The sequence below is a fragment of the Gnatocerus cornutus genome, chromosome 3, assembly GCF_029298725.1.
Source record: "Gnatocerus cornutus isolate USDA-ARS CGAHR chromosome 3, icGnaCorn1.1, whole genome shotgun sequence".
Classification (NCBI taxonomy): Eukaryota; Metazoa; Arthropoda; class Insecta; order Coleoptera; family Tenebrionidae; genus Gnatocerus; species Gnatocerus cornutus.
Window position 1 is genome coordinate 2318318 of NC_142235.1, and position 25641 is coordinate 2343958.

The 25641-nt window shown below is 31.7% G+C and overlaps 6 protein-coding genes across 9 annotated transcripts in view; 3 read left to right on the forward strand and 3 right to left on the reverse strand.

Annotated features, from left to right (window-relative positions):
- Window positions 1-9797, forward strand: part of LOC148176780 (uncharacterized) — a 264781-nt gene extending 254984 nt beyond the window's left edge. The window contains exon 2 of one of the 2 annotated variants that reach the window (XR_015769838.1): window positions 9784-9797. The gene's annotated coding sequence lies outside the window, so the exon portion shown is untranslated. Of the gene's footprint in view, window positions 1-9636; window positions 9654-9783 lie in introns of those variants that run through there. The other variant, XR_015769836.1, reaches the window with a different exon arrangement.
- LOC148176797 (uncharacterized) lies at window positions 620-2666 on the forward strand. 2 transcript variants are annotated; one of them, XM_088033088.1, is made up of 3 exons: window positions 620-679; window positions 1296-1336; window positions 1393-2666. In XM_088033088.1, the coding sequence occupies exon 3, from the start codon at window positions 1402-1404 to the stop codon at window positions 2383-2385; it is 984 nt and encodes a 327-aa protein (XP_087889214.1). In that variant the 5' UTR covers window positions 620-679; window positions 1296-1336; window positions 1393-1401; the 3' UTR covers window positions 2386-2666. The 2 variants fall into 2 exon arrangements, with proteins under 2 accessions (XP_087889214.1, XP_087889215.1); XM_088033089.1 differs by having other exon boundaries at window positions 1396-2666.
- Window positions 9798-10887: 1090 nt separating the features above from the next.
- On the reverse strand, window positions 10888-12508 carry LOC148176798 (uncharacterized). Of its 2 annotated transcripts, XM_088033074.1 has the most exons (3): window positions 12219-12508; window positions 12029-12168; window positions 10888-11977 (listed from the first exon to the last, which is right to left on the reverse strand). In XM_088033074.1, exons 2-3 carry the CDS (start codon window positions 12156-12158, stop codon window positions 10917-10919), a joined length of 1191 nt encoding a protein of 396 aa, XP_087889200.1. In that variant the 5' UTR covers window positions 12159-12168; window positions 12219-12508; the 3' UTR covers window positions 10888-10916. The 2 variants fall into 2 exon arrangements, with proteins under 2 accessions (XP_087889200.1, XP_087889199.1); XM_088033073.1 differs by having other exon boundaries at window positions 10888-12168.
- A 1004-nt stretch (window positions 12509-13512) lies between these two features.
- LOC148176799 (uncharacterized) lies at window positions 13513-15313 on the forward strand. The gene is made up of 2 exons (XM_088033061.1): window positions 13513-13642; window positions 13693-15313. Exon 2 carries the CDS (start codon window positions 13703-13705, stop codon window positions 15293-15295), a length of 1593 nt encoding a protein of 530 aa, XP_087889187.1. The 5' UTR covers window positions 13513-13642; window positions 13693-13702; the 3' UTR covers window positions 15296-15313.
- Window positions 15314-18911: 3598 nt separating this feature from the next.
- LOC148176800 (uncharacterized) lies at window positions 18912-23600 on the reverse strand. The gene is made up of 2 exons (XM_088033081.1): window positions 20945-23600; window positions 18912-20893 (listed from the first exon to the last, which is right to left on the reverse strand). Exon 2 carries the CDS (start codon window positions 20881-20883, stop codon window positions 19669-19671), a length of 1215 nt encoding a protein of 404 aa, XP_087889207.1. The 5' UTR covers window positions 20884-20893; window positions 20945-23600; the 3' UTR covers window positions 18912-19668.
- A 92-nt stretch (window positions 23601-23692) lies between these two features.
- Window positions 23693-25472, reverse strand: LOC148176801 (uncharacterized). Its single transcript, XM_088033070.1, has 2 exons — window positions 25318-25472; window positions 23693-25266 (listed from the first exon to the last, which is right to left on the reverse strand). Exon 2 carries the CDS (start codon window positions 25254-25256, stop codon window positions 23826-23828), a length of 1431 nt encoding a protein of 476 aa, XP_087889196.1. The 5' UTR covers window positions 25257-25266; window positions 25318-25472; the 3' UTR covers window positions 23693-23825.
- Between the last annotated feature and the right edge of the window lie 169 nt (window positions 25473-25641).

The following is a 25641-nucleotide window of genomic DNA, read 5'->3' on the forward strand; positions in this document are numbered from 1 at the left end:
ATTCACTGTAGTTAAAAAGTGAAGCTAAAATAGTAATCTCTCCAAATTTTATGTCCGTAGCATTTAAACTAGTGAAATTACAAACTGAATTAAAAAAAATTGAAATTTTTGTGCGTTGCAAAAACAGACATTTCTAAAAATTGTGCCTTTTTCTCTACAAAGTTGAAACTTGGTACACTTTAAATAGGAATCGTAAACAGTAATGTCTCCAAATTTTGTTAATGTCGCTTTTAAACTACCAAAGTTATGGAGCGTAGAAGAAAATTTTCGAGACTTTTGTGAATCTCGAATGAAAATTTCGAAAATTTGTGCCTTTTGCTCTATAAAGTAGAAACTCGGTGTACTTGAAAAGTAAAACTAGCTAGCTGTAGCGTTTAAATTAGTAAAATTACAGGCTGAATTAAACAATTTTCAAAATTTTGCTACGTTGCAATAAGAATAGCAACTTCTAAAAATATATTGTGAACCTAAGACAGTAATCTCTCCGAATTTCATGTCTGTAGCGTTTAAACTAGTGAAATTACAGGCTAAAAACTAAAAATAAAAAAAAAGAATTTCTAATGTTTGAGCTAGGCCACCAGCAATACAGCGCTGGCGATTTCTCCATTTAGCTGTGTGCAACGGACTTTGTGGTGGGGAGTTGAGGAGCCGACTGAAGTCACTCAAGTCTATTATTGAGGTCGTGGGGTGGTCACTCTTATGAACCAATTGAAATCACGTTTCGGAGCTCCCTCTCTGAGATTGACGCATAAATAAATTTTGCAATTATTTCAAATTCAATCGCATAGGTGCCGCCACAAGTCATAGTTTCAAGCACGTGTGTTCGAGCATCAGGTTCAACCGTTGAAAATTTTACAAGTTCTGCAAATTCACAAGTTAAAGTGTGATGTCAGCCTATGTTTTCTTTATTTGAACTGTTTTTTGGTGCCGGTGACTACAAATTTCGTTGAATTAGTGTTGCTTAGTGCTTTAAAAGGTGTTTTATCGAAATTTTTTCATTGAACATGTGTGAAGAGTAGGGTGATGATACTGATAATTGTACAGATTTTGTTATTTCCAGGATGTATCTTGTGCTGCTAATACAATTCTAAATTGATATTGTATTTTATTTCAAAAAATTAACAAACCCCAAAGCAATAAATAAGTTACGACAACAACCTCATTCATTAGTGGTTCGTGTCGCAGCTGGGTCACTAAATGTCTGCGTCAATCTCATAGATGGCGGTAAAAGTCATATGGTTACAATAAGTGTAAGAGAGTGGTCTATCTATTTTGCTTCTTTATCTAGGATTGAGGTTATGTTGGATAACTTTAAGTGGAAAGTGTTGTTTCTTTGGTAAGTTCACGTATTTGGTTCACAAAAACGCACAATTATCTAATTCCTTTACCCAGCAGCAGAAAATGTCGTCCTTGAATTATACCGAGGAGATCGCTCGGTTCAACCCCACGAGAAAAACGACCCATCGATGCAAAGTCTGTAAGTTCTGGACAACTTCAATGCTCACTATGATTAATCACGTGAAGCGCCATCAAGAAGGCCTCCAACTGTTCAATTGTAGCAACTTAGTTGAAAACTACTCTTGTGGAGACTGTGATGTTACAACCGACTCCAGCATGGTTTTGAAGAAGCACTTGCAACAATTCCATGTCAAGAAGGAGGACTTTAGAGAAGTGCAGTGTTATCTGTGTAGAGACTGCGATTTTGAGACTTGTTTTGCTTTGGAGTGTTTAAGACATGCGCTAGACTGTCCATCAAGTGGTGACAATTTTTCCAAGCAGAAGTTGAAAGTTGATGCAAATTTGTATTGCAATAAGTGCAATTTTCATATGAAATCCAAATTAGACGTTTTGGATCACAAAAAAAATAAACATTCGCGAGAGTCCGAACTTAAGTTTAAATGTGTTAAATGTCCATTTAGAGCAAAATATCAATTAACGGTCGCATGCCACATGGCGAGGAGACACTTAAACAAATATGTTCAACAAACATATTATTGCGATAAATGCAATTATAACACAAAAAAGAAAAGCTATTTTAAATTTCATAAAAAAAACCGTCATGTAGGTGAAGCCGTTTCATGGTATAATTGTGATATATGCGACTTTAAGACCACACGTAAATTAAACTTGGAACGTCACCATAGTAAAATGCATTTAAATCCCATTGTATGGTTTCAATGCCAAGAATGCGAATATAAAACCAAAAGAGAATCATGCCTGCCGGCTCACATGAAAAATAAACACTCTAAAAAGTGGGTTCAATGTGAGAAATGCGAATATAAAACGAAAACGAAAAAGAGTTTAAAAACTCACATGAAAAGACATTTAAAAAAACAATTGAAACGCATGGAAACGCAACATTCAGGAAATTCTGAAACATTCTGAACATCAACGGTGGCTCTGGAAGTCCTGTCGTGCATTATTTTGCCGCTTTGTTTTCAGAGTGAATGTAACTATCTAGAAAACTATTTATAATTTTACTTAGGTCAATGACGTTTCAGTTACGATTTTGGGTACAAGTTTTTGATTTTCAGGTTTTAAATCACAACTAGAACAATTTATTTCTCGAAACTTACTTTGCTCCATTTTTATCAATATTTATGTAAAATTATTTTTGTGTTTGTATTGTGTCTGGAAAATAAAGTTTGCTCACTAAATTCGTTAAACGATAATTTTGTTTGTAAATGCGCACTATGTTTTTTACACAACCGTGGATTCATACACTCAGAACGCGGATTTTAAGCCCAGATTTGGAATCTGCGAGAAGTTCCGTGTAAAATAAAAACCCTTAACTTAAGTTTGCTTCGCAAATAAACGAGATTGCAAAAAAACTGTTTTCAAGGGGTGTTTTTGGGGCGATTTTAAGGAAGTTTTTCAGGGGAAAACGATGTTAATACCTTTGAGTTATACATCAATCGAAAGAGCAGCTTGAAATCTATCAACACAATTAATTTTACATTTTGAAAGTGATTTCTCAAGAAAATTAAAAATTTCGGAAATGAAAACTCACCTTCCGAAACTTTAATTGACTATCAGTTATTTGTTGTCGTACGTAGATTTTAAGCCCGGATTTATAATCTGCGTGAAATTCTGCATAAAATGAGTCCCAACAACAAATTTGGTCTAAAAATAAGAAAGAAATACATACTTTTATTCATAATTCTTTTTTGGAAAAAAATTCAAATTTTTAACTTCCGGGAAATCTAAGAATGAATTTTTAACAAATTAAACGCGGGCAAAATTATGGCGAAAACTACATCTCTTTACCGGTCGTAGTTTCCGAATTAGGTAGCAACGATATTTTCGAACCCTCAAAAATTTGGCCCTATAGCGACTATTTCAGCAATTAAAAGTGCGAATGTTATCAAATTGGCCAATCGTTAATTATGTTTGCTAAAACCGTCCTAAAATCAAATGGAACTTTATTGGGTCACACTATACAGGATTAGACCTCCAGAATCGCGTTTAATTTCAAAGATAAAAAATATCGTAAATAAAGTTGAAAATTTTTGGTTTGTATCCTAAAAAAATTTTTTCTGAAATCTCTACTTCTTGTTCTAAAATTTTGTAATTTAGCATAGTTAGTGAATACGTTAAAGATAGTAACCTTCCAAAATTTGATACGAATTTTAATAAAAAAAAGTAGAAAATCCGTCCTAAGGTTCGTCCTAAAATATTTTTTTTTTGACTCTTTTGTAATGAATTCTAGCCGTCTTATCCATTCTGCTAAAGTACAATATGATATTAAAAAAGAGACAAATTTTAGAAATTTTTATTTTACGATAGAATAAAAATTTTCCAACACTTATTTCCTTTAAAATACTGTAATTCTGGCAACTTTGGCTTTATGTCCATGAAATTTTTGAGCTTATTATATTAGACCCTCTTATTTGACCTTGGGAATTACAAAATTGTCGGGCAGTTTTTTATTTTGAAAACTAAAAAAAATTACAATATTTTATATAAAAATTCGTAATTCTGGTAATTTTCATTCTACAGTAATGATATTTGGGGAACTTACAATTTTTGGCCTTTTTATTAGGTGGGCCAAATTACAAAAATATTGGACGAACGAGATAAATTTCACATATTTTTATTTTGAAAACGAACCCAGAATTTCAGAAAATTTCGATCAAAACTTGGAATTCTACTAATGTTGACTATTGTATTGAATTTTGGGTAGCTAACTTCCTTTAGTCTTTTTATCAAGTCTGTTAAAGTACAATGATATTGGGAAAAGATACAAATTTTAGAATTTTTTATTTTGCGATGGAATCAAATTTTTTCAACACTTTCTTTGAAAATTCTGTAATTCTGGCAACTTTAGTTCTATGGTAATTGAATTTTGGGAGGTTATTACATTGGACCCTTTTATTTGGCTTAGTAAATTACTAAAACATCGGGTAGAAAATAAAATTTTTAAAAAAATTGATTTTGAAAACTAAAAAAATATTAATCTACAGGGTGTCCCAGAACTCGCGCCCCATAGAGCAAGAGAGGGTGCCGACAGCAATACAGATGGCAAATTTCAAAACAAAAATTGACTAAGATTAATAGTATTCAAGAACTGATAAAAAGTTAACAACCAATCCCGAAAGCTTATTCGAGAAGTGGAATAAAAGTCCATCCTAATTTCCTAGGCAACGAGTGTCCATAGTTACCAATTTTCAAATTCTGTTCAGTTTCAGGATTAGCTTCAGTTTTTTTGTCTTATCTCGGTTATTTTTTGAGTAAAAAAATTATAGTTTCGAAATTTTGGTTCAGAATTGTTGCTTCCATACACCCTTTTTCTCTGGGGCGCGAGTTCTGGGACACCCTGTATGTATATTAATTAATTATACCTAATTTAACAAATCTGCTAATTTTGGATCAACAGCAATGGAATTTGGGAAGGTAATTAATTATCTTTGGTCTTTTTATTAGATGGCCCAAATTACAAAAATATTGGACAGAAGAGTTAAATTTTAGAAATTTTCGTTTTGAAAACGAACCAAGAGTTTCAAAAAATTTCGATTAAAACTTGGAATTTCGCTAATTTTGACTCTATTGTGATGAATTTTGGGGAGCTGATTTCCTGTAGCTTTTTTATCAAGTCTGCTAAAGTACGGGCATATCGGGAAAAAGACAAATTTTAGAAATTTTCATTTTACGATGGAATCAAATTTTCCAAGACTTTCTTTTAAAATACTGTAGTTCTGACAACTTCGGCTCTATGGCAATGGAATTTTGGGGGCTTAATTTATGGGACCTCCTTATTTGGAGTTGCAAATTTAAAAAAATTCGGACAGAAAAGAAAATTGTTAGAAAATTTTATTTTGAAGAAAAATTGCAATATTTTATATGAAAATTCGTATTTCTGGTAATTTTGTTTCTACAGTTTGCTGAACTTATAATCTTTGGTCTTCTTATTAGGTCGGCCAAATTACAAAAATATTGGACACAAGAGACAAATTTTAGAACTGTTTGTTTTGAAAACAAACCAGGAACTTAAGAAAATTTCGATTAAAACTTTAAATTTTGGTCATTTTGAGTCTATTGTTATGAATTTTCGGGGCTTACTTGATTTAGTCTTTTTATTGAGTTTGGTAAAGATCAAACAAATTGAACAAAACAAACAATTTTAAAAACAAAATATTTTACGATGAAATCAAAATGTTCCAACACTTTCGGTCTAAAAATTCATAATGTAGCACAGTTGATAAAAGTCGAAAGTAATGAAACATTCAAAGCTTTGAGACTCAAAATGCCAAACGTACAAAATTTAACATTAAGTGGAGAACAGAAGTGAAGAAGTTTATTCTGACGAATAAAAGAATTTGCTATATTTAAAATAAAAATTCATAAATCTGGGAATTTTGGTTCTGCAGCAATAGAATTTAAGGAGCCTACTATCTTTGGTCTCCTTATTAAGTGGACCAAATTACAAAAATATTGGGCGGAAGATACAAATTTTACAATTTTTGTTTTGAAAACGAACCAAGAATTTGAGAAAACTTGAAATTCTACTAATTTTGATTCTATTGTGATGTATTTTAGGGAGCTAATTTCCTTTAGCCTTTTTATCGAGTCCGCTTTTTGTAATTTACCATAGTTAGTGAATACGTTAAAGATGGTAACCTTCCAAAATTTCATTGTCAAAACGTCAAAACTGAAAAACTAGCAATGATACGAATTTTAATAAAAAAAATTTTTAATAAAAAATATTTGGTTCGTTCTAAAACAAAATTTTCTAAAATCAATACTTTTTGTTCTAAAATTTGGCACAGTTAATGAACATGTTAGACATAGAAAGCTCCTGAAATTTCATTGTCATAACTTGAAAAATAACAAAGATACGTATTTTAATAAAAAAAAGTTGATAATTTTTGGTTCGTCCAAAAATAATAAAATTTTCTAAAACCTCTATTTCTTATTCTAAATTTTTGGACTTTGGCACAGTCAATCAACACGATGGTAACCTCCCAAAATTTCAAACAACTGTAAAATCTGGGATTTTTGATGAATCATTTTGAATTTTGGCCCACTAAACAACAGTACAATCTTTAATAAATCTGCTAAATTTTGAAGCTATAGACCAGTATGTACTTGAGTTACAGCCCTAAACTAGTATACCAAGAAAATTTTCTAAACTAGAAATAAGTATTTGCAAAATTTATGATTTTTGTTGAATCATTTAGAATTTTTTTACGCTATATAAGCGTACCACCTTTAAAAAATCTGTCATATTTTGAAGCCATAGATACTAGAGTTACAGCCCCGAAAATGCTATACTAGAAAATTGTTTTATCAACTACAAATTGAATCAGTTTGAAATCTATGATTTTTGATCGATTATTTTGAATTTTGGGATTGTAATTAGGCATGCCACTATTAATAAATCTGTGAAATTATGTAGTTCTAGACCTGTAGATACTAGAGTTACATCCCCAAAACACGAATTCTACAAAATTTCCTTGTCAACTAGAAATAAACCTCTGTAAAATCTGTGATTTTTGATGAATCATTTTGAATTTTGGCCCACTAAATAACAACACTATACTATACTTAATAAAGTCTGTCAAATTTTGAAGCTATAGACCAGCAGGTACTAGAGTGACAACTCTAAAACTAGTATACTAGGAAAATTCTCTTTCAACTAGAAATAAGTAATTGCAAAATCTCTGATTTTTCTTGAATCATTTTGAATTTTGGTACATCTATAATATGTCAAATTTTGAAGACATAGCTCCATAGATACCAGAGTTACAGCCCTGAAAATGCTATACTAAAAAATTTCCTTCTCAACTAGATAATCAATAATATAATAATAATAATAAATCAGTTTGAAATCGAAAATTCTTGGTCTATCATTTTGAGTTTTGAGATACTAATTAAGCATGTGACAATTAATAAGATTATGAAATTCTGTAGTACTAGACCGATAGATACTAGAGTTACAGTCCTAACATTGATTGATAGTTCTTATCATTTAGGCCGTTTTTATTAAAATTATCATTGCTAGTTTTTAAGTTTAGACAATGAAATTTTGGGAGGTTACCATCTTTAACGTGTTGATTGACTGTGCCAAAGTCCAAAAATTCAGAACAAGAAATAGAAGTTTTAGAAAATTTTATTATTTTTGGACGAACCAAAAATTATCAACTTTTTTTTATTAAAATAACGTATCTTTGTTAGTTTTTAAGTTATGACAATGAAATTTGAGGAGCTTTCTAATGTGTTCATTAACTGTGCCAAAGTGCAAAATTTTAGGATAAAAAGTATTGGATTTTAGAAAATTTTATTTTCATACGAACCAAATATTTTTTACTTTTTTTATTAAAATTCATATCATTGCTAGTTTTTAAGTTTTGACAATAAAATTTTGGAAGCTTAATATATTTAACGTATTCACTAACTATGCTAAATTACAAAACTTTAGAACAAGAAGTAGAGATTTCAAATTTTTTTATTTTAGATGATTAAAACATTTTCAAGTTTTTTAATCAAAATTCATATTTTTGTTAGTTTTTAAGTTTTAACAATTACATTTTGGGGGGTTATTATCTTTGACGTATTTATTGACTGCAAAATTTTAGAACAAAAATAGAGATTCTAGAAAATTTCAGTTGAGGTCAAACCATAAATTTTCAACTTTATTTACGATAATTTTTATCTTTGATATTAAACGCGATTCTGGGGGTCTAATCCTGTATAGTATGACCCACTAAATTTCCATTTGCAGTTGGCAACAATAGTTATTTAAGCCAAAAAGAAACATTTTAAACGTGTTTTTTACAACATTTTATCTACGACTGTTCACTATTTTCAATTTATAAAAAAAAAGAATTAGAAATCATCTGTCATCAAATGTCAATTTGCATATTTATTTCTTTTGTCCAATGTGCTTGTACTTTGGCGGACTCGATAAAAAGGCTAAAGGCTCCCTAAAATACATCACAGTAGAATCAAAATTAGTAGAATTTAGTTTTCTCAAAGTCTTGGTTCGTTTTCAAAATAAACATATGTAAAATTTGTCTCTTTGGTCCAATATTTTTGTAATTTGGTCCACTTAATAAGGAGACCAAAGGTAGTAAGCTCCCCAAATTCCATTGCTGCAGAACCAAAATTACCAGATTTATGAATTTTTATTTTAAATATAGCAAATTCTTTTATTGTTCAGAATAAAAATTTCTAGCAAGCTTCTTTTTGATCAGATATTTTTGTAATTTGCTAAGACAAATAAGAGGGTCCAATATAATAAGTTCCCAAAATTTCATTAGCATAAGGCCAGTTGTCAGAATTATAGTATTTACAAGGAAAGTGTTGGAACATTTTGATTTCATCGTAAAATATTTTGTTTTAAAAATTGTCTCTTTTGTCCGATTTGTTTGTCCTTTACCTGACTCAATAAAAAGACTAAAACAAGTTAGCCCCCAAAAATCATCACAATAGACTGAAAATGACCAAAATTCAAAGTTTTAATCGAAATTTTCAAAAGTTCTTGGTTTGTTTTGACAATAAAAATTTCTAAAGTTTATCTCTTGTGTCCAACATTTTTGTAATTTGGCCCACCTAATAAGAAGATCAAAAATTGTAAGTTTACCAAATGCCATTACTGTAGAACCAGAATTATGAATTTTTATATAAAATATTACATTTTTTTTTAGTCTTCAAAATAAAAATTTCTAACAATTTTCTTTTCTGTCCGAATTTTTTTTAATTTGCAACTCCAAATAAAGAGGGCCCATAAATTAAGCCCCCAAAATTCCATTGCCATAAAGCCGGAGTTGTCCGAACTACAGTGTTTTAAAAGAATTTGATTCCATCGTAAAATAAAAATTTTAAGATTTGTCTCTTTTTCCCGATATGTCCGTACTTCAGCAGACTCGATAAGAAAGCTAAAGGAAATGAGCTCCCCATAAATTCATGACAATAGAGTCAAAATTAGCGAAATTACAAGTTTTGATCAAAATTTCCAGAAATTCTTGGTTCGTTTTCAAAACAAAAATTTCTAAAATTTAACTCCTCCGTCCAATATTTTTGTGATTTGGGCCATCTAATAAAAAGACCAAAGATTAGCTTCTCAAATTCCATTGCTGTAGAACCAAAATTACCAGATTTTTTAATTTAGATATAAAATATTACAAATTTTTTCAGTCTTCAAAATTTTTTTTAACAATTGTATTTTCTGCCCGATGTTTTAATAATTTATTAAGCCAAGTAAAAGAATCTAATGTAATAAGCTCCCAAAATTCAATTACCATAGAACCAAAGTTGCCAGAATTACAGAATTTTCAAAGAAAGTGTTAAAAAAATTTGATTCTATCGCAAAATAAAAAAAAATCGAAAATTTGTATCTTTTTTCCAATATCATTGTACTTTAGCAGACTAGATAAAAAGACTAAAGGAAGTTAGCTACCCAAAATTCAATACAATAGTCAACATTAGTAGAATTCCAAGTTTTGATCGAAATTTTCTGAAATTCTGGGTTCGTTTTCAAAATAAAAATATATGAAATTTATCTCCTTCGTCCAAAATTTTGGTAATTTGGCCCACCTAATAAGAAGACCAAAAATTGTAAGTTCCCCAAATAACATTACTGTAGAATGAAAATTACTACAATTACGAATTTTTATATAAAATATAGCAATTTTTTTAGTTTTCAAAATAAAAATTTCTAGCAATTTTATTTACTGCCCAACAATTTTGTAATTACCAACGCTAAATCAAAGGGTCCAATATAATAAGCTCTAAAATTTCATACACATAGAGCCAAAGTTGCTAGAATTATAGTATTTTAAGGGAAAGTGTTGGAAAAATTCTATCGTAAAATAAAAATTTCTAAAATTTGTCTTTTTTTAATATCATATATTGTACTTTATCAGAATCGATAAAACGGCTATAAGAAGTGAGCTCCGCAAAATTCATCACAGTAGAGTCAAAATTAGCAAAATTCCTAGTATTTATCCAAATTTTCTGAAATTTTTGGTTAGTTTTCTTATAAGATATATCTCTTTTGTCTAATATTTTTAAAATTTGGCCTACTTAATAAGAAGACCAAAGATAGTAAGTTTTCCAAATTCCATTGCTGTAAACCAAATTTACAAGAACTATGAATTTTAATATAAAATATTGTTAATTTTTTTAGTCTTCAAAATTAAAATTTCTAGCAATTTTTTTTCTGCCCGAAAAATTTTTAATTTGCTAGACTCAGTAAATGGGGGTCCACCATAATAAGCTTCCAAAATTCCATTGGCATCAAATCGAAGTTGCCAGAAATACTGATTTTTAAAAGAAAATTTAATTGTATCTCAAAACGAAAATTTCTAAAATTACTTTTATCTATTTTTTCTAAATGTTATATTTATTTAATTACGGAACTGGAGAAGGAGAAAAAAAACGTAAAAATCGAAAAATAACAACATAATTCTCTTATTTTATCCATTCAAATGTCTGAGCTTCACATGCTTTTGTAAATTACACTTCAATTTCCCCTTATAATCACACTTGTCACATTCAAACCACTGAATTTCCTCGTTATTCAAATGTTTTCGTATTTTATGCCGTTCTAGATCTCTTTTCGCTTTCACTTTTACACAGCATTGGTCACATTGGAACCACTTAATTTCATTTTCATGCAAATGTTTATTAATCTGATGCAATTTCAACTGTTCTTTGACCTTCGATTTAAAAAGGCACCGATCACAATTAAACCATGAAATTTCATCGTCGTTCAAATGTTTTCTTAATGTGTGTCTAGTCAAGGCCGATTTAAATTTCGTTCTATAAATGCACTTCTCACATTGAAACCATTGAATTTCGTCGTCGTTTAAATGTTTGAGGGTTTGGTGATTTTTCAACGCTACTGAAGTTTTTGATTGGAAATCGCACTGGTCGCATTTAAACCATTGGATTTCGTCGGCTCTCAAATGATTGATTTTATTGTGGCGATCCATTCTTTCTTTAAATTGGGTTTTGTAATTGCAATTATCACATAGGAGCCACTTAATTTCGACGTCGATCAAATGTTTGGCCATTTTGTGGTTTTTTAAGTTTCGTTTTGCTTTTGTTTTAAATTCGCAGTGATCACATTTCAGCCATTTAATTTCGTTGTCCTTCACATGTTTTCTATTTTCATGCAATTTTAAATATGATTTTATTGTCGATTTGAAGTCGCATTGATCACATTTGAACCACGAAAGTTCGTCGGGGCCCAAATGTTTTCTCAATTTATGCCTTTTTAGTGCCGACTTAAATCTAGTTTTATAAATGCACTTCTCACATTCAAACCACTGAATTTTGTTTGTCGTTTGTTCCTTTATCTTCTTGTTATCGCCATCTTCAGGGTCTGATTCGCAATTGTTTACATGTTTGTACCAGTCCAATATAAAGTGAGTCTTGAAACTACAACTTTGACATGCATAAACTGGTTCTTCCATGCCCTCTTCTTTAGCCAAGTGATATTTTCCAAAATGCTTTTTCAACATGACTGTAGTGCCTGTTGTAAAATTACAGTCAGAACAACAAATCATTTCTAAAGAATTACAACAATTAAATTGTCCAGAGAGTCCTGCTTCATGGCGTCTTCTGTGGTTGACCATGGAAGTCACAGATCTTGACCGAAACTTGCACTCTGTGCAACGATTTCGTTTTTTCGGACTAATGAAGACGATCGACATTTTGATGAATCTGTAACAATTTCATCAATAATTTGTGGGAGTTGACGCAATTTTACTCACCAGAAGAGCTAGACGAAGTAACCAAATTTTGTTTGTAGGAACATAACCTCAAAGACGCCTTGTTCTTTTTTTGTTTCTGTGACATTGAATGGATGTGGTACAATAAACAAACGAATTTATCAAAGCGACTTCGCCCGTTCAATGTGTCTATCGTTACTTCTTGTGAAACTTGATCAATTTTTACCCAAATTAGTTGTGAAGTTAGGCGCACAGTTCAGCGTCCGTTGTTTTGACAGGCTGAAGTTTGTTTACCACTTCCACCATCCTAAAGGCGTATTCGATAAAATGCATAAAACTTGCATCAGCGCCCTCACGCGGCGGTTCTGACATTTGTATTAGTAAATATGTCATTAATTACCATAGCAATGATGCATATTCTTCTGTTTTGAATATGAAAAGGCACATTTCTTGTGTATATTTTTCATCCGGTACATCAAACAATGCTTAACCGATACTCAGTGGCTTCCATGAGGAGTGAAAGCGAGCAAATAAGTAAACGCGCGCTCATAAATTTGCTAGTTTCATTACCAAATACGAGACTCAAATCGTTCCAAAAGCAAATTATGTACAATTCCAGTAAATTTTAAATAACATAATAGATTTTTCTTTCCATCATATCAATTATTGTGGTTTAGGAATCTATTTGTCACGGCTGTAAAAAAAGATAGAAAAAAGCCCTTATTCCTCCTAGATGAACTTTTTGTTGTCATTCAAACCAGAAAAGCGATAAAAGATTTAGTTTTGTACCCAAAATTCTTTTAAAAATAACATTTTTGTATTTCGGAAATGACTAATAATATCTTTGAAATTACTGACCCCAGTGTTGAGTTCTACAGCTTGTTGGAAAGCTTATTTAATAGGCTTTCTAAAACAGTATTGCACAATTCCATCTCTAAAAAGAAACTGAGTCATGCAGCATAACCTAAAAAATATTTTTTCAATAATATCTCTAAATCCGGACCTGATGGATCAAAATGGACTTCAAAATGACTTTCCACTTCAATTAACTAGTGTAATAACAAATTAAAACAAAAAATAAGGGGTAACACCACAGAAACGTTTACAGGAGAGATCTTCCATTCAAAATACTCCACAATCAATGTGAAACATTTTATACAAGGTGTCACTATTTCCAATATGGCTGGTGAGTAGAAACATCATGGCAGGTACTTTGCACCATCTAGGTTATTTAGTTAAAGTCAATTCCTATAGGTGTGTACATACAATAGACTGGTTGGTCTGGTGGTGGGGATGGGAGCGACTATTCAACGCTAGCTTCACACAAGTCACCAAACCCCAAGTGTCACTTTTGTCCAATGAAATCTGAGAATGAAATACTTCTGTCACACGAACACGGGTTGAGGTTATGTGCAATCAAAAATTATCCCACCGAATTGTTTTCGTTACTCCGTGCAGCCTTTTCGGTGAGTATAATTGAAAAAATGTGTGCAAGCTACTGAAGAAGAGATTTCAGGGTAATCAAAATGGCGTCGTTTCTGGAGTACAACCAGGAAATTTCCTGCACCAAATCAGAGACAAGGAGGCCTCATCGGTGCACGTTTTGCAAATTTTGGACGACATCTATGATTTCCATGTTTAACCATTTAAATCGGCATAGAGAAGGAGGACTGCAATGGTTTAATTGCTGGTGCTCTGTTGAGACTTTTTCTTGTTCTGATTGCAATTTCACGACGGACACAACAATCATGTTCAAGAAACATTTACGAAAACACCACCTGGCAGAGGAAGAGGACCTGGAAGAAACAGTTTACGCATGTGAAAAGTGCACTTTCAAGACTCATTTTATGTTGGACTGGTATAAACACACAAACATTTGTGAATCAAACCCTGAAAATAACGCCAGGAATTCTTTAAAAACAAAACGCAGTCTAAAATATCACACCATCGTCAAACATTTGAATGATTCTGAAGTTAAGTGGTTCCAATGTAATCAATGCGATTATAAAACGATTTATAAAGGTAATTTAAAATCACATTCACGAATTCATTTGAGTGCCGATCAAATTGTATGGTTAACGTGTGACCAATGTTTTTTTAAATCAAAATTCAAATCGGTGATCAAACAACATAAAATAAAAAATCATGAAAATAATTATAAACTAAACTCCAATGAAAGTGACCGCAAGACTGAAGAAAATGTAAAGAGGTGGAAATGTGAAGAATGCGATTTTAAAGCGAAATTTAAATATCAATTGAAAACTCACAAAATCCGAAAACATTTGAACGACGAGGAAATTGTTTGGTTTAAATGTGATCAATGCGACTATAAAGCAAATTTAAAAAAAAAATTGGATTATCATAAAAAACAGAAACATTTAACTGACGTCAAAATTAAGTGGTTTCAATGTCACCAATGTGTTTTTAAATCAAAAACAAAACGCAATCTAAAATATCATATCATCGCCAAACATTTAATTGATTTTGAAGTTAAGTGGTTCCAATGTGATCAATGCGATTATAAAACGATGTATAAAAATAATTTAAAATCACATTCACGAATTCATTTGAGTGCCGATCAAATTGTATGGTTAAATTGTGATCAATGTTGTTTTAAATCAAAATTCAAATCGGTGATCAAACAACATAAAATAAAAAATCATGAAAATAGTTATAAACTAAACTCCAATGAAAGTGACCGCAAGACTGAAGAAAATGTAAACAGGTGGAAATGTGAAGAATGCGATTTTAAAGTAAAATTTAAATCTGAATTGAAAATTCACAAAATCCGAAAACATTTGAACGACGAGGAAATTGATTGGTTTAAATGTGATCAATGCGACTATAAAGCAAAATTAAAACAAAGTTTAGATTGTCATCAGAAACGGAAACATTTAACCTCATCGTCGGTTGAGTGGGTAAAATGTGAAAAGTGCGACTATAAAACTAAAGTTAAAAGAGATTTGCCAGTCCATATCAAATATAAACATTTGAGTTTGGATGAGATTGAACTGTTTCAATGTGACCAATGCGATTTTAAATCAAAATGGAACTCAAATTTAAAAAAGCATAAAATAAGAAGGCATTTGAATCATGATGAAGTTGTAATTAAAACGTGATTAAAAATTATAAAAAAAGTACACATGCCAAGCAAATTCCAATAAAAGTCGAAAAGGTTTAAACCGATTGAGATAATTATAAAATTGATGTGTTTATGTAGTAGTTGCGGAATCAAATCGTAATTGTAATTATTATAGTAGTTAACTACTGCTATAGAAAAGTGTAACAGATAAATATAAAATTAGACATATATATGTCACGTCTGTGACGGGGTCTTTCAATGACGACACGGTTATGGGAGTATTTGTTTATTCTTAACTAATTTCTACTAACTACATTGACACTAATCTAATAAAAGCGGAAGAATCCAAAGAATGGAATGAATCTCAACAATAAATTTGAATATTTTTAAAAAATCCGACAAAAGTAAGAAGAATTTAGACAAACAAAAAAGAGACCGTAATGATCCAATGAATTTGCAAAATCTCAAGAACCTAGAAGGAGAATCGAAGCAGAACAGGAGAATCCAAAAAAGAAGCAAATCAGGAAAGCCGAAGAGAGATTTTCAGGCATTCAGATAGAAGATGCAATTGCACAAGACTTTGAAGAGTTTAAAGAAGACGTACAAAAAGGAAGTGAGAAAGTTGAAAAAAGCAAACAAAAATTACAAGGCATCTCAAGAAATTGACTGAAAAACAGAGATTTGGAAAATAATAGATCCGGTTACCATATGGAAATTTGGACGTACGTTACACAAAACATGTGCAACAAGAATTTTTATTGCCGTCTCTATCTATTGCATTGATTCCTATCGCTGATACGCTTATGCAGTATTGTCTCTCTCGTCAGGATGGAACCAATCAGGGATCATGACGTTAATCGTAACTCGAATTTCAAATGGCAAATTCAAATTGTCATAGCTAATGTCAATAAAGAACTTTGAATGCAAAGTTTTGTGAATATAAAGGTTTTAGACGTTATTTCTCTTGTATGTTGCTAAATTTTGTGACTAAGTTCTTTCATCAATAGTTTGATTTTGTTTTGCTGTCTTTAATTGTTGATACTTTCTTTCTTTAATAGGCCGAAGCTCTTCTCCATCAAGTGGAGACTCCCACAATATGAATGCGGTAAAACCGATCATTTATACCTCCACAATTAAACGATGTTGATACAATTCTGTGTGCATAACATAGTTTTCAATAGGTTTAAGGTCAAACACTAATGACAAAATCAGAATTACCAACGTGTGACTAACACTTTTCTAGTCTGACACCAGAAATCTGGCAAAATGGAGAGGCTAATTCAAACAGCTGTAAGATCAGGGTGTGGGGTATATATTCAGACGCTTAGTTTCCGTTTATAGTTTATTCTACTCTTAAGCCTACTTACATTATTGAGGGGTATTCTCGTGTCGATCTGCCGCTAGCCTCCTGGACACCCCTGACACCAACTAACAACTGACTCTCGTCTTACAAAGCTTCATTGGTCAAGGAGCCGATGAACCCCCTCAAATCAAGACGTTGCATTTCCTATTGCTGAATTGCATCGTCTGATCGTACGACAGTTCATCGATTTCATCGACCTCACATTATGTCTATTAGGTGGTTTTAGTGTACGGGGTGTCCATATCTTACACAGCCTAGACTAATTGTAAGAACACAGAAAACTTCACATTAGACTCAGTCTTCTGAAAAAGAAAATGCAGAAAGTCTCTTTTAAGATGTATTTGCCACTATTTACATCAATTTGATTTGTTTCTCGTCAGAGTGTAAGAAAAGAGCCACAGTCTTCTTTCGGACTGCCACGATCTTCTTTTACTCCTTTCTACTCATTGTCAACCTTTTTGCCTTTGTCCAAATTTAAAACATAATCTTATTTGCTACAATGCTACGGGTTTCCTAGCGTGTTCCATATTTTGTTAACCAGTTCTGAGCTTCATATTCTTTTGGTGTTCTCAACAATCTAAATGTCCCTTTTTAATGTATTTTCTACTGCTTCCATTTATATTTCTTCAAAACTTTGAACATTTCTCCATTCATCCAATTTAGTTAGGTACATCTTGGAGTTTTATTAACTAGGATATTTCTTTCAATTGAATCTTGATCTTTTCTCTCTTCGTCAAAATCCATGTTTTTCTTCCTCTCCGTATGTTTGGTGACTTTCGTTTTAATTATAAATCATCTGCTAATCGCATAATAATACATTTTCTTTGCACTTTGTAGTCTGTAGTTGATTTTCATATCTTGCTTCTCAATTCCTCCACAGACGACGGACTTAGTTCAGAAACATGCCAGTTGTAATATTCCATCGATTTATATTTCACTAGTTAGCCCTTAATTCGCTTATTACAAAATCTGTTTCGACAATTCTCGCACAAGTTTGTTCAAATGCATCTTAAGCCAAAAATTCCTCTTTGAACTCACTTTCTGTCGTCTGTAGTATGCGACATCGGTGGTTATATGGTGCTGAGAGAACTTGTGATACCGTACGTTGGATTACTCATTTTGCTGTGAACTGTCACACATTACAATTGTTGTCAATCTGTTGTCAAGTTTTAAAATTAGCCAATCAAAAACTCTCCATCCTGGCGAGAGAGATAGGTATACATTGTATCCAGTGGATGCGTGCAACAGACAAAGACGAAAGTTGTAAAGCTAGTCGTAGATATGTTTCTAAGACTTTTGACTATGTCCCCCCATCTATTAATTCCCAAATCTCTGCTGAAAAATCTAAAAAAAGAATTCCATGAATCCGTGAAAATCCAAAAATTGCGATTTTATTTCGATACCTAATTTGACATATGCAAATCATCTATAAGGGTAAAAATCGTCTGAAAAATTAGCATAATAGGCTACCGGACTGTTTTTTTTTTATTTCAAAAAATAAATCTGTCCAGTCTGAAAACATTAAAAATCAGTGTCCATTTTTTTTGCGCACTTCATTTATACCAAAAAAAATTATTTAAAAAATGGATAGTTTCAAACACGCGCCTTGGTGACGTAACAACTTCTTAGTCGACGCCTATTGGCTGTAGGTAATGCCGAGGTCATTGGTGAAAACGATGAAGTTGAATTTGAATTGAGGTTATGAATGCATAAAATGTGTGTGCAGAACGTGAATTGCTGTAATTTTTGTATCTTTCTTACTTTAGTGCTGCAATAATCGAAAAGCGAAAATGGACAGATGACGTTCGGTGCAGATAATTCCTGAGCTGACTTATAAAAACAAAACTTCTGATTGGTTGACGCAAGTGTGCTATAAATCGGAAACCAGTTAGGAATTATAACGATTACTCTATCTCACTCTCACCAATGCAACATTCCGTTGACGTATGCGTTTTCTCAATTCATATGCATAGAAAGGAGTTATGACGTAGTGACTGAAGACTTATTTAAACTAACAGCGCGAAGCTGGATTTCAAACGAATATTTAGCTAATAATTCCGACCTTTGGAGAACAAAAAATCTGTTTGGTAATTGATTCATGCGTATACGTAACTCATAAACATAATAAAATGCATGGATTTTTCTGGTGTCCGGTAGCCTATTTCTACCACAATTTAGCAATAAAAAACAATAAACCAGGTAGATGAGTTTGTCTTGTTTCGGAGTTTGTTTCGAACGTTTTCCTGATTTCGAAATATGATGATTTAATAGACATAAATAATAAATGATGCATAATCTAATAAACTTTATATTCCAAGAAAAAAATGTACAAGAAAAAAAGTACTTCAAGTATTGCCCATCCAAACTAAATGTGAATAAACAAACGGATGCGCACCAACAAATTTCACAATACGCAGCCTCGCAAATCAGCTGTTCGCCGCGTTAAGTAGTGGCAGTGGCGTCGTGTTATGAGGAGCATAACAGTATAATTTTTCATTTACACGTTTTCAAACCTTTACTAATGGCACCTTTAAATTATAAATTATAAAACGCGCAATCAAAACTAATCATTTTAAGAGTTTTTTTCTTGTTGTCTGCGAAAGCCTGCAACTGCAACTTTATTATGTCTTCAAATTTCCTATTCTCGACGCCCATGGTAGCCACTATCCTTTTCTATGCGCGTGTTTACTCAAATTTAGTTTGGACGGTCTGTATTAAAATTACAAATGTGTTATGTAATCCAAACAAACATCTTTACCTCAAAAACATCACATCCTTTTGTTATGTCAATTTTTAACCAAATGATCAAAGATGCAATAAAATGTATAACAATCAATGTATGAAATGCAAGTTATTACCTGAGGTCTTCTTCAAAAGTCAAAGGCGAATTTTTGTCAACAAAGATGAGCTTGATTGCATTAAATCTAAACTCAAGATACCACACTCAATGTAAAAAAAATGTTTAGAACAGTGAAAGACTTGCAATCGTTAAACCTTTTCAACTTTTTAGTGACAAATTGTCACATTTTACCGATGGAATTTGCTTGCTATGTGTACTTTTTTTTATGATTTTTCAACCGCGATTTAGATACAACTTCATCATGACTCACATGGCTTCTTAATTTATGCTTTTTTAAATTTGAGCTCTTTTTTGTTTTATAATCGCATTGGTCACATTGAAACAGCTTAATCTTATCCAAACTCCAATGAGTATATTTGATATGGACAGGCAAATAATTTTTAACTTTAGTTTTATAGTCGCATTTGTCACATTGAAACCACTGAATTTTGTCGTCGGATAAATGTTTCCGTTTTTGATGACATTTTAAATTGTCTTTAAATTTTGCTTTAAAGTCGCATTGATCGCATTTAAACCAATCAATTTCCTCGTCAGTTAAATGTTTTCGGATTTTGTGAGGTTTCAACAGCCATTTAAATTTCGTTTTAAAATCGCATTCTCCACATTTCCACTTTTTTAAGTTTTCTTCAGTATTGGAGTTTTCATGATATTTTTTTTTATGGTAATTGATCATCCGTTTCAATTTCGCTTTAAAAAAGCATTGATCACACTTGAACCATACAATTTGATCGTCACTCAAATGAATCAGTGAATGTTTTCTTAAACCACTGCTATAAATCGTTTTATAATCGCATTGGTCACATTGGAACCACTCCGCCTCAAGATAATTTAAATGCTTGACGATGATGTGATATTTTAGACCGCGTTTTGATGTTGATTTAAAACCGCATGTGTCACATTGGAACCATTTAATTTCTTCTCTCAAATGTTTTTCTATTTTCTGCGCTTTTGACTTAACTTTACGTTTTTCTTCATTATCACATTCATTAGATTCCCACGTCTTCTCTTCACTTGAAGATTTCCTGGCGTTATTTTCAGGGTTTGATTCACAAATGTTTGTGTGTTTATACCAGTCCAACATAAAATGAGTCTTGAAAGTGCACTTTTCACATGTATAAACTGTTTCTTCCAGGTCCTCTTCCTCTGCCAGGTGGTGTTTCCGTAAATGTTTCTTGAACATGATTGTTGTGTCCGTTGTGAAATTGCAATCAGAACAAGAAAAAATCTCGACCCAGCACCAGCAATTAAACCATTGCAGTCCTCCTTCTCTATGCCGATTTAAATGGTTAAACATGGAAATCATAGATGTTGTCCAAAATTTGCAAAACGGGCACCGATAAGGCCGCCTTTTCTCCGATTTGATGCAGGAAATCTCCTGGCTGTACTCCAGAAACGACGCCATTTTGATGAACCTGAAATCATTTCTTCAGTAGCTTGCGCACATTTTCTTCAATTATACTTACCAAAAAAGCTGGGCAAACTAACAAAAACAATTCGGAGGGAAAATTCTTGATTGCACATAACCTCAACCCGTGTTCGCGTGGCAGAAATGACAATTAGGATTTGGTGTCTTGTGTGAAGCTAGCGTTGAATACTCGCTCCCTGGATCCCTACCACCAAACCTGTCTGTTTCAGATACAGTTATGGTTTAACAAACGCTCTAGTGCGATTATGGCTTTGACTTTTTCAATCGTTTACAGCCACCTTACCGCAAACCCCCATAAACATAATAACGCTCAAATGGTTGGGTCAAAAATAATAAATATTTTTTCCCAGCTGGTCAGTCTTACAAACCAACTCCTTACAGGTTTACATTTCGAGGTGATTTTGTTACTCAACAAGAAAAAAAATCCGTGTATTGGAACATTTGGAAATTTGGGGTGTTTATAAGTCTTGACTGTCTTATTAATAGTACCAATTCAGAAAAATTTAAACCAAAAAGGAGTATATTTAGAAATTTTGTGAAAATGTCAATTTTTTCAACACTGTAATTTCGTTATTTATAATGCGACAGGAACGAAATTTATGCATGTTGTTTCTTTTGTTTGTTTTATATCAATATCAATATCACTAATTTGCAAAAATTTAGATCAAAAAGTCGAATTTTTACAAATTTTCGTTTTAAGACCAAAAAAATGTCACAATTTTTTTTTAATCCTGCAATTTCTTTATTTTTGATGCGATTTTAACGAAATTTGTGGAGATTATCACTCTCAACTGCCGTATTAAGAGCGTCGATTTAGAAAAATTTAGACCGAAGAAGAGAATTTTTAAAAATTTTGATGTCGAGGAGTGAAGAAAAATTTTTGTTTTTTAACCAAAAAAAATGTGACCAAAAATTTTAAACGACCTGTAAGTTCTCCATTTTTAACGCCACTATAACCAAATTTGTGAAGTTTATAAGTCTTAACTGTCTTAAAGAGTTTTAGAAAAATTTAGACCAAAAACGATTTATAGTCAAAGCCATAACCGCACTAGAGCGTTTGATAAACTGTAGCTAAAAGAACTTGCCTACTGCCAACTGCCAAACGTAATTTTGTTGTAAACTGTTTTTCTATTTTATTGAATATGTAAATTGTGTACTTTTCAAAATAAAGGAAAGCAAAACATATTTTTCTAAAAATCACTTCATATTCTTTGTCATCTAACTTCTAAAAGACAAGAAATAATAATCTGTTTAGCAGCACGTTAGAAAGTACAAATCTTGACCTTTATAATGACGTATTACAATACAAAATCAAAGGACCAATTTAGGAGTTCTCTTCAAAAAAGTGTCAAAACATTTTAAAAGCCGTTCATCTTTAATCAGTTTTTTTCAAATATCTTGACAAATACTAACTCTCTTGACCACTTTTATAGTTCATGGAAAAAATCATTTTATCACTTTTTCAATAATGTATCATAAAGTTTCATAAGATAAAATTAAAAACCTCTCCGTAGCACCAAAGATACAGATTTTAATGTCTAATTTTGAAATTTTGGGTTGGTCTTAGAAATAAAAATTTCGAAAATTTGTCTTTTTCGCTCTATAATTTTGTAATTTGGCAAAGAAAATAAGACGCGTAAAAAGAGAAACCTCCACAAATTTGTTTGTTCTAGAGACAAATTTGCCAGAATAAAAAGAAAGAATCCAAAACTTTTAAAATTTCCGGTTCGGTCTAAAAACTGGCCTTTTTAAGTCTACAGTTTTGTAATTTAGTATTGTTAATAAGTTACTCAAAAAGAAATGACTGCAAATTTGATTAATTCATAGGCAAAATGAACAGAATTAGAAAAAAAAATCAAAATTTTTCATATTTTGGTTCGCTCTAAAAATAAAAATTTCTAAAATTTGACCCTTCTGCTCTACAATATTGTAACTTGTCACAAATAAATCAGTTACTTAACAGAAAAGGCGTGCACAAATTTGATTGCTCTATAGCCAAAATTAACAAAATTAGAATGACAATAGCAAAGATTTCGAAATTTCTAGTTCGCTCCAAAGACAGAAAATTCTAAAATTTGTCCCTTTTATAATTTTATAGTGAATAAGTTACTTACAGTCTACAAATTTGATTAATTTAGGAGCAAAATTAATAACAGAACAGAATTAGAAAAAGACAAGAGTCTCACGAAAGCATTTGATAAATCAGAAGGAAAAAGCGGAAAAATCGGAATCTCAACAATGAAAAAAATCCAGACAAGAAGAAAGAAGAATATGGACAATAAAAGAGGTCGCAATGATGCAATGAATTTGCAAAATGCCAAGAACCCAGAAGGAGAATCGGAGCAAAACATAAAAAAAGAATTTAAAAAAAAAGTAAATCAGAAAAGCTAAAGAGAGATTTCAAGGCATCCAAATAGAAGATACAATTAAAGAAGAATTCAAAACGTACGAAGAGGAATTTCAGAAAGCTGAAAAAAGGCAACAAAAAAAAATCTAAAAAAAATTGACAAAACAATTTAAAAAGAGAATCCCACGAACCCTTGGAAATTATCAGAAAAAAAGGCATTTTAATTAACTCGTTTTTTGTCAGTGGTGCTGCACCCTCCTAAATACCGTCAAAGGTTTAGGTTATTTCCTCGTGCAAAGTTCAATGGTTAGAAATGAGACCATCATCGATACCCAATTTAATGCTGACACTTATTATTTCGCTAACAAAAAAATGACTCAAACCTTTGAAATATTATAAACAATTGTTAATAAATAAAATTAAAACATCGGTGCAACATTATTTCGATACATAATTTTATATTTTTATGTATTACAATTTTCCGTTTCTTTAGCACTAGTTAAAATTCCTATAACTAATTACAATTACAATTTCATTCCGCAATGACCACATAATGAGATTAATTTTATACCTACTTTAATCGATTTAAAACTTTTCGAATTTTTAATGTCAAATTGGTTTTAAAATCAATGTCACATTCCAACGATGAAACTTGCTTGACATGCCTAGTTTTTTTATGATATTTCAATAGCGATTGTGTTGTCGTTTTAAAAATACATTGATCACATTTGAACCTTTCATCATGCCTCCTTTTTTTATGCGTTTTTATGTTCGATTTGAATTTCGATTTAAAAAGACATTGATCACAGTAGAACCATGTAATCTCTTCGTCGCTTAAATGCATTCTCTTTCTATGATATTTTAAATTTGAGCTCCATTTTGATTTAAAATCGCATTGGTCACATTGAAACAGTTCAATCTCATCCAAACTTAAATGTTTAGATTTGATATGGACTGGCAAATCACTTTTAACTTTAGTTTTATAGTCGCACTTTTCACATTTTACCCACTCAACCGACGATGAGGTTAAATGTTTCCGTTTTTGATGAAAATCTAAACTTTGTTTGAATTTTGCTTTATAGTCGCATTGATCACATTTAAACCAATCAATTTCCTCGTCGTTCAAATGTTTTCGGATTTTGTGAATTTTCAATTCAGATTTAAATTTAACTTTAAAATCGCATTCTTCACATTTCCACCTCTTTACATTTTCTTCAGTCATGGGGTCACTTTCATTGGAGTTTAGTTTATAATTATTTTCATGATTTTTTATTTTATGTTGTTTGATCACCGATTTGAATTTTGATTTAAAACAACATTGATCACAATTTAACCATACAATTTGATCGGCACTCAAATGAATTCGTGAATGTGATTTTAAATTATTTTTATACATCGTTTTATAATCGCATTGATCACATTGGAACCACTTAACTTCAAAATCAATTAAATGTTTGGCGATCATGTGATATTTTAGATTGCGGTTACTTTTCGTTTTAAAAACGCATTGTTCACATTGGAACCAACCATTTTTTATTTTGTACGTTTTTGACTTAACTTTACGTTTTTCTTCATTATCACATTCATTAGATTCCCACGTCTTCTCTCCACTTGAAGATTTCCTGGCGTTATTTTCAGGGTTTGATTCACAAATGTTTGTGTGTTTATACCAGTCCAACATAAAATGAGTCTTGAAAGTGCACTTTTCACATGTATAAACTGTTTCTTCCAGGTCCTCTTCCTCTGCCAGGTGGTGTTTCCGTAAATGTTTCTTGAACATGATTGTTGTGTCCGTTGTGAAATTGCAATCAGAACAAGAAAAAATCTCGACACCGCACCAGCAATTAAACCATTGCAGTCCTCCTTCTCTATGCCGATTTAAATGGTTAAACATGGAAATCATAGATGTTGTCCAAAATTTGCAAAACGGGCACCGATGAGGCCTCCTTGTCTCTGATTTGGTGCAGGAAATTTCCTGGCTGTACTCCAGAAACGACGCCATTTTGATGAACCTGAAATCATTTCTTCAGTAGCTTGCGCACATTTTTTTCAATTATACTCACCAAAAAGGCTGCACGGAGTAACGAAAACAATTCGGTGGGATAATTTTTGATTGCACATAACCTCAACCCGTGTTCGTGTGACAGAAGCATTTCATTCTCAGATTTCATTGGATAAAAATGACACTTGGGGTTTGGTGACTTGTGTGAAGCTAGCGTTGAATACTCGCTCCGATCCCCACCACCAGATCAACCAGTGTATTGATTATTTGTATCAATTTCCAAAGTTATTGAACAAAAGAGACAAAATTTAGAAATTTTCATTTTTGGAGCGAATCAGAAATTTTGGTTTTCTTTTTCTTAATTTTGGTATTGAAGCAAACTAGA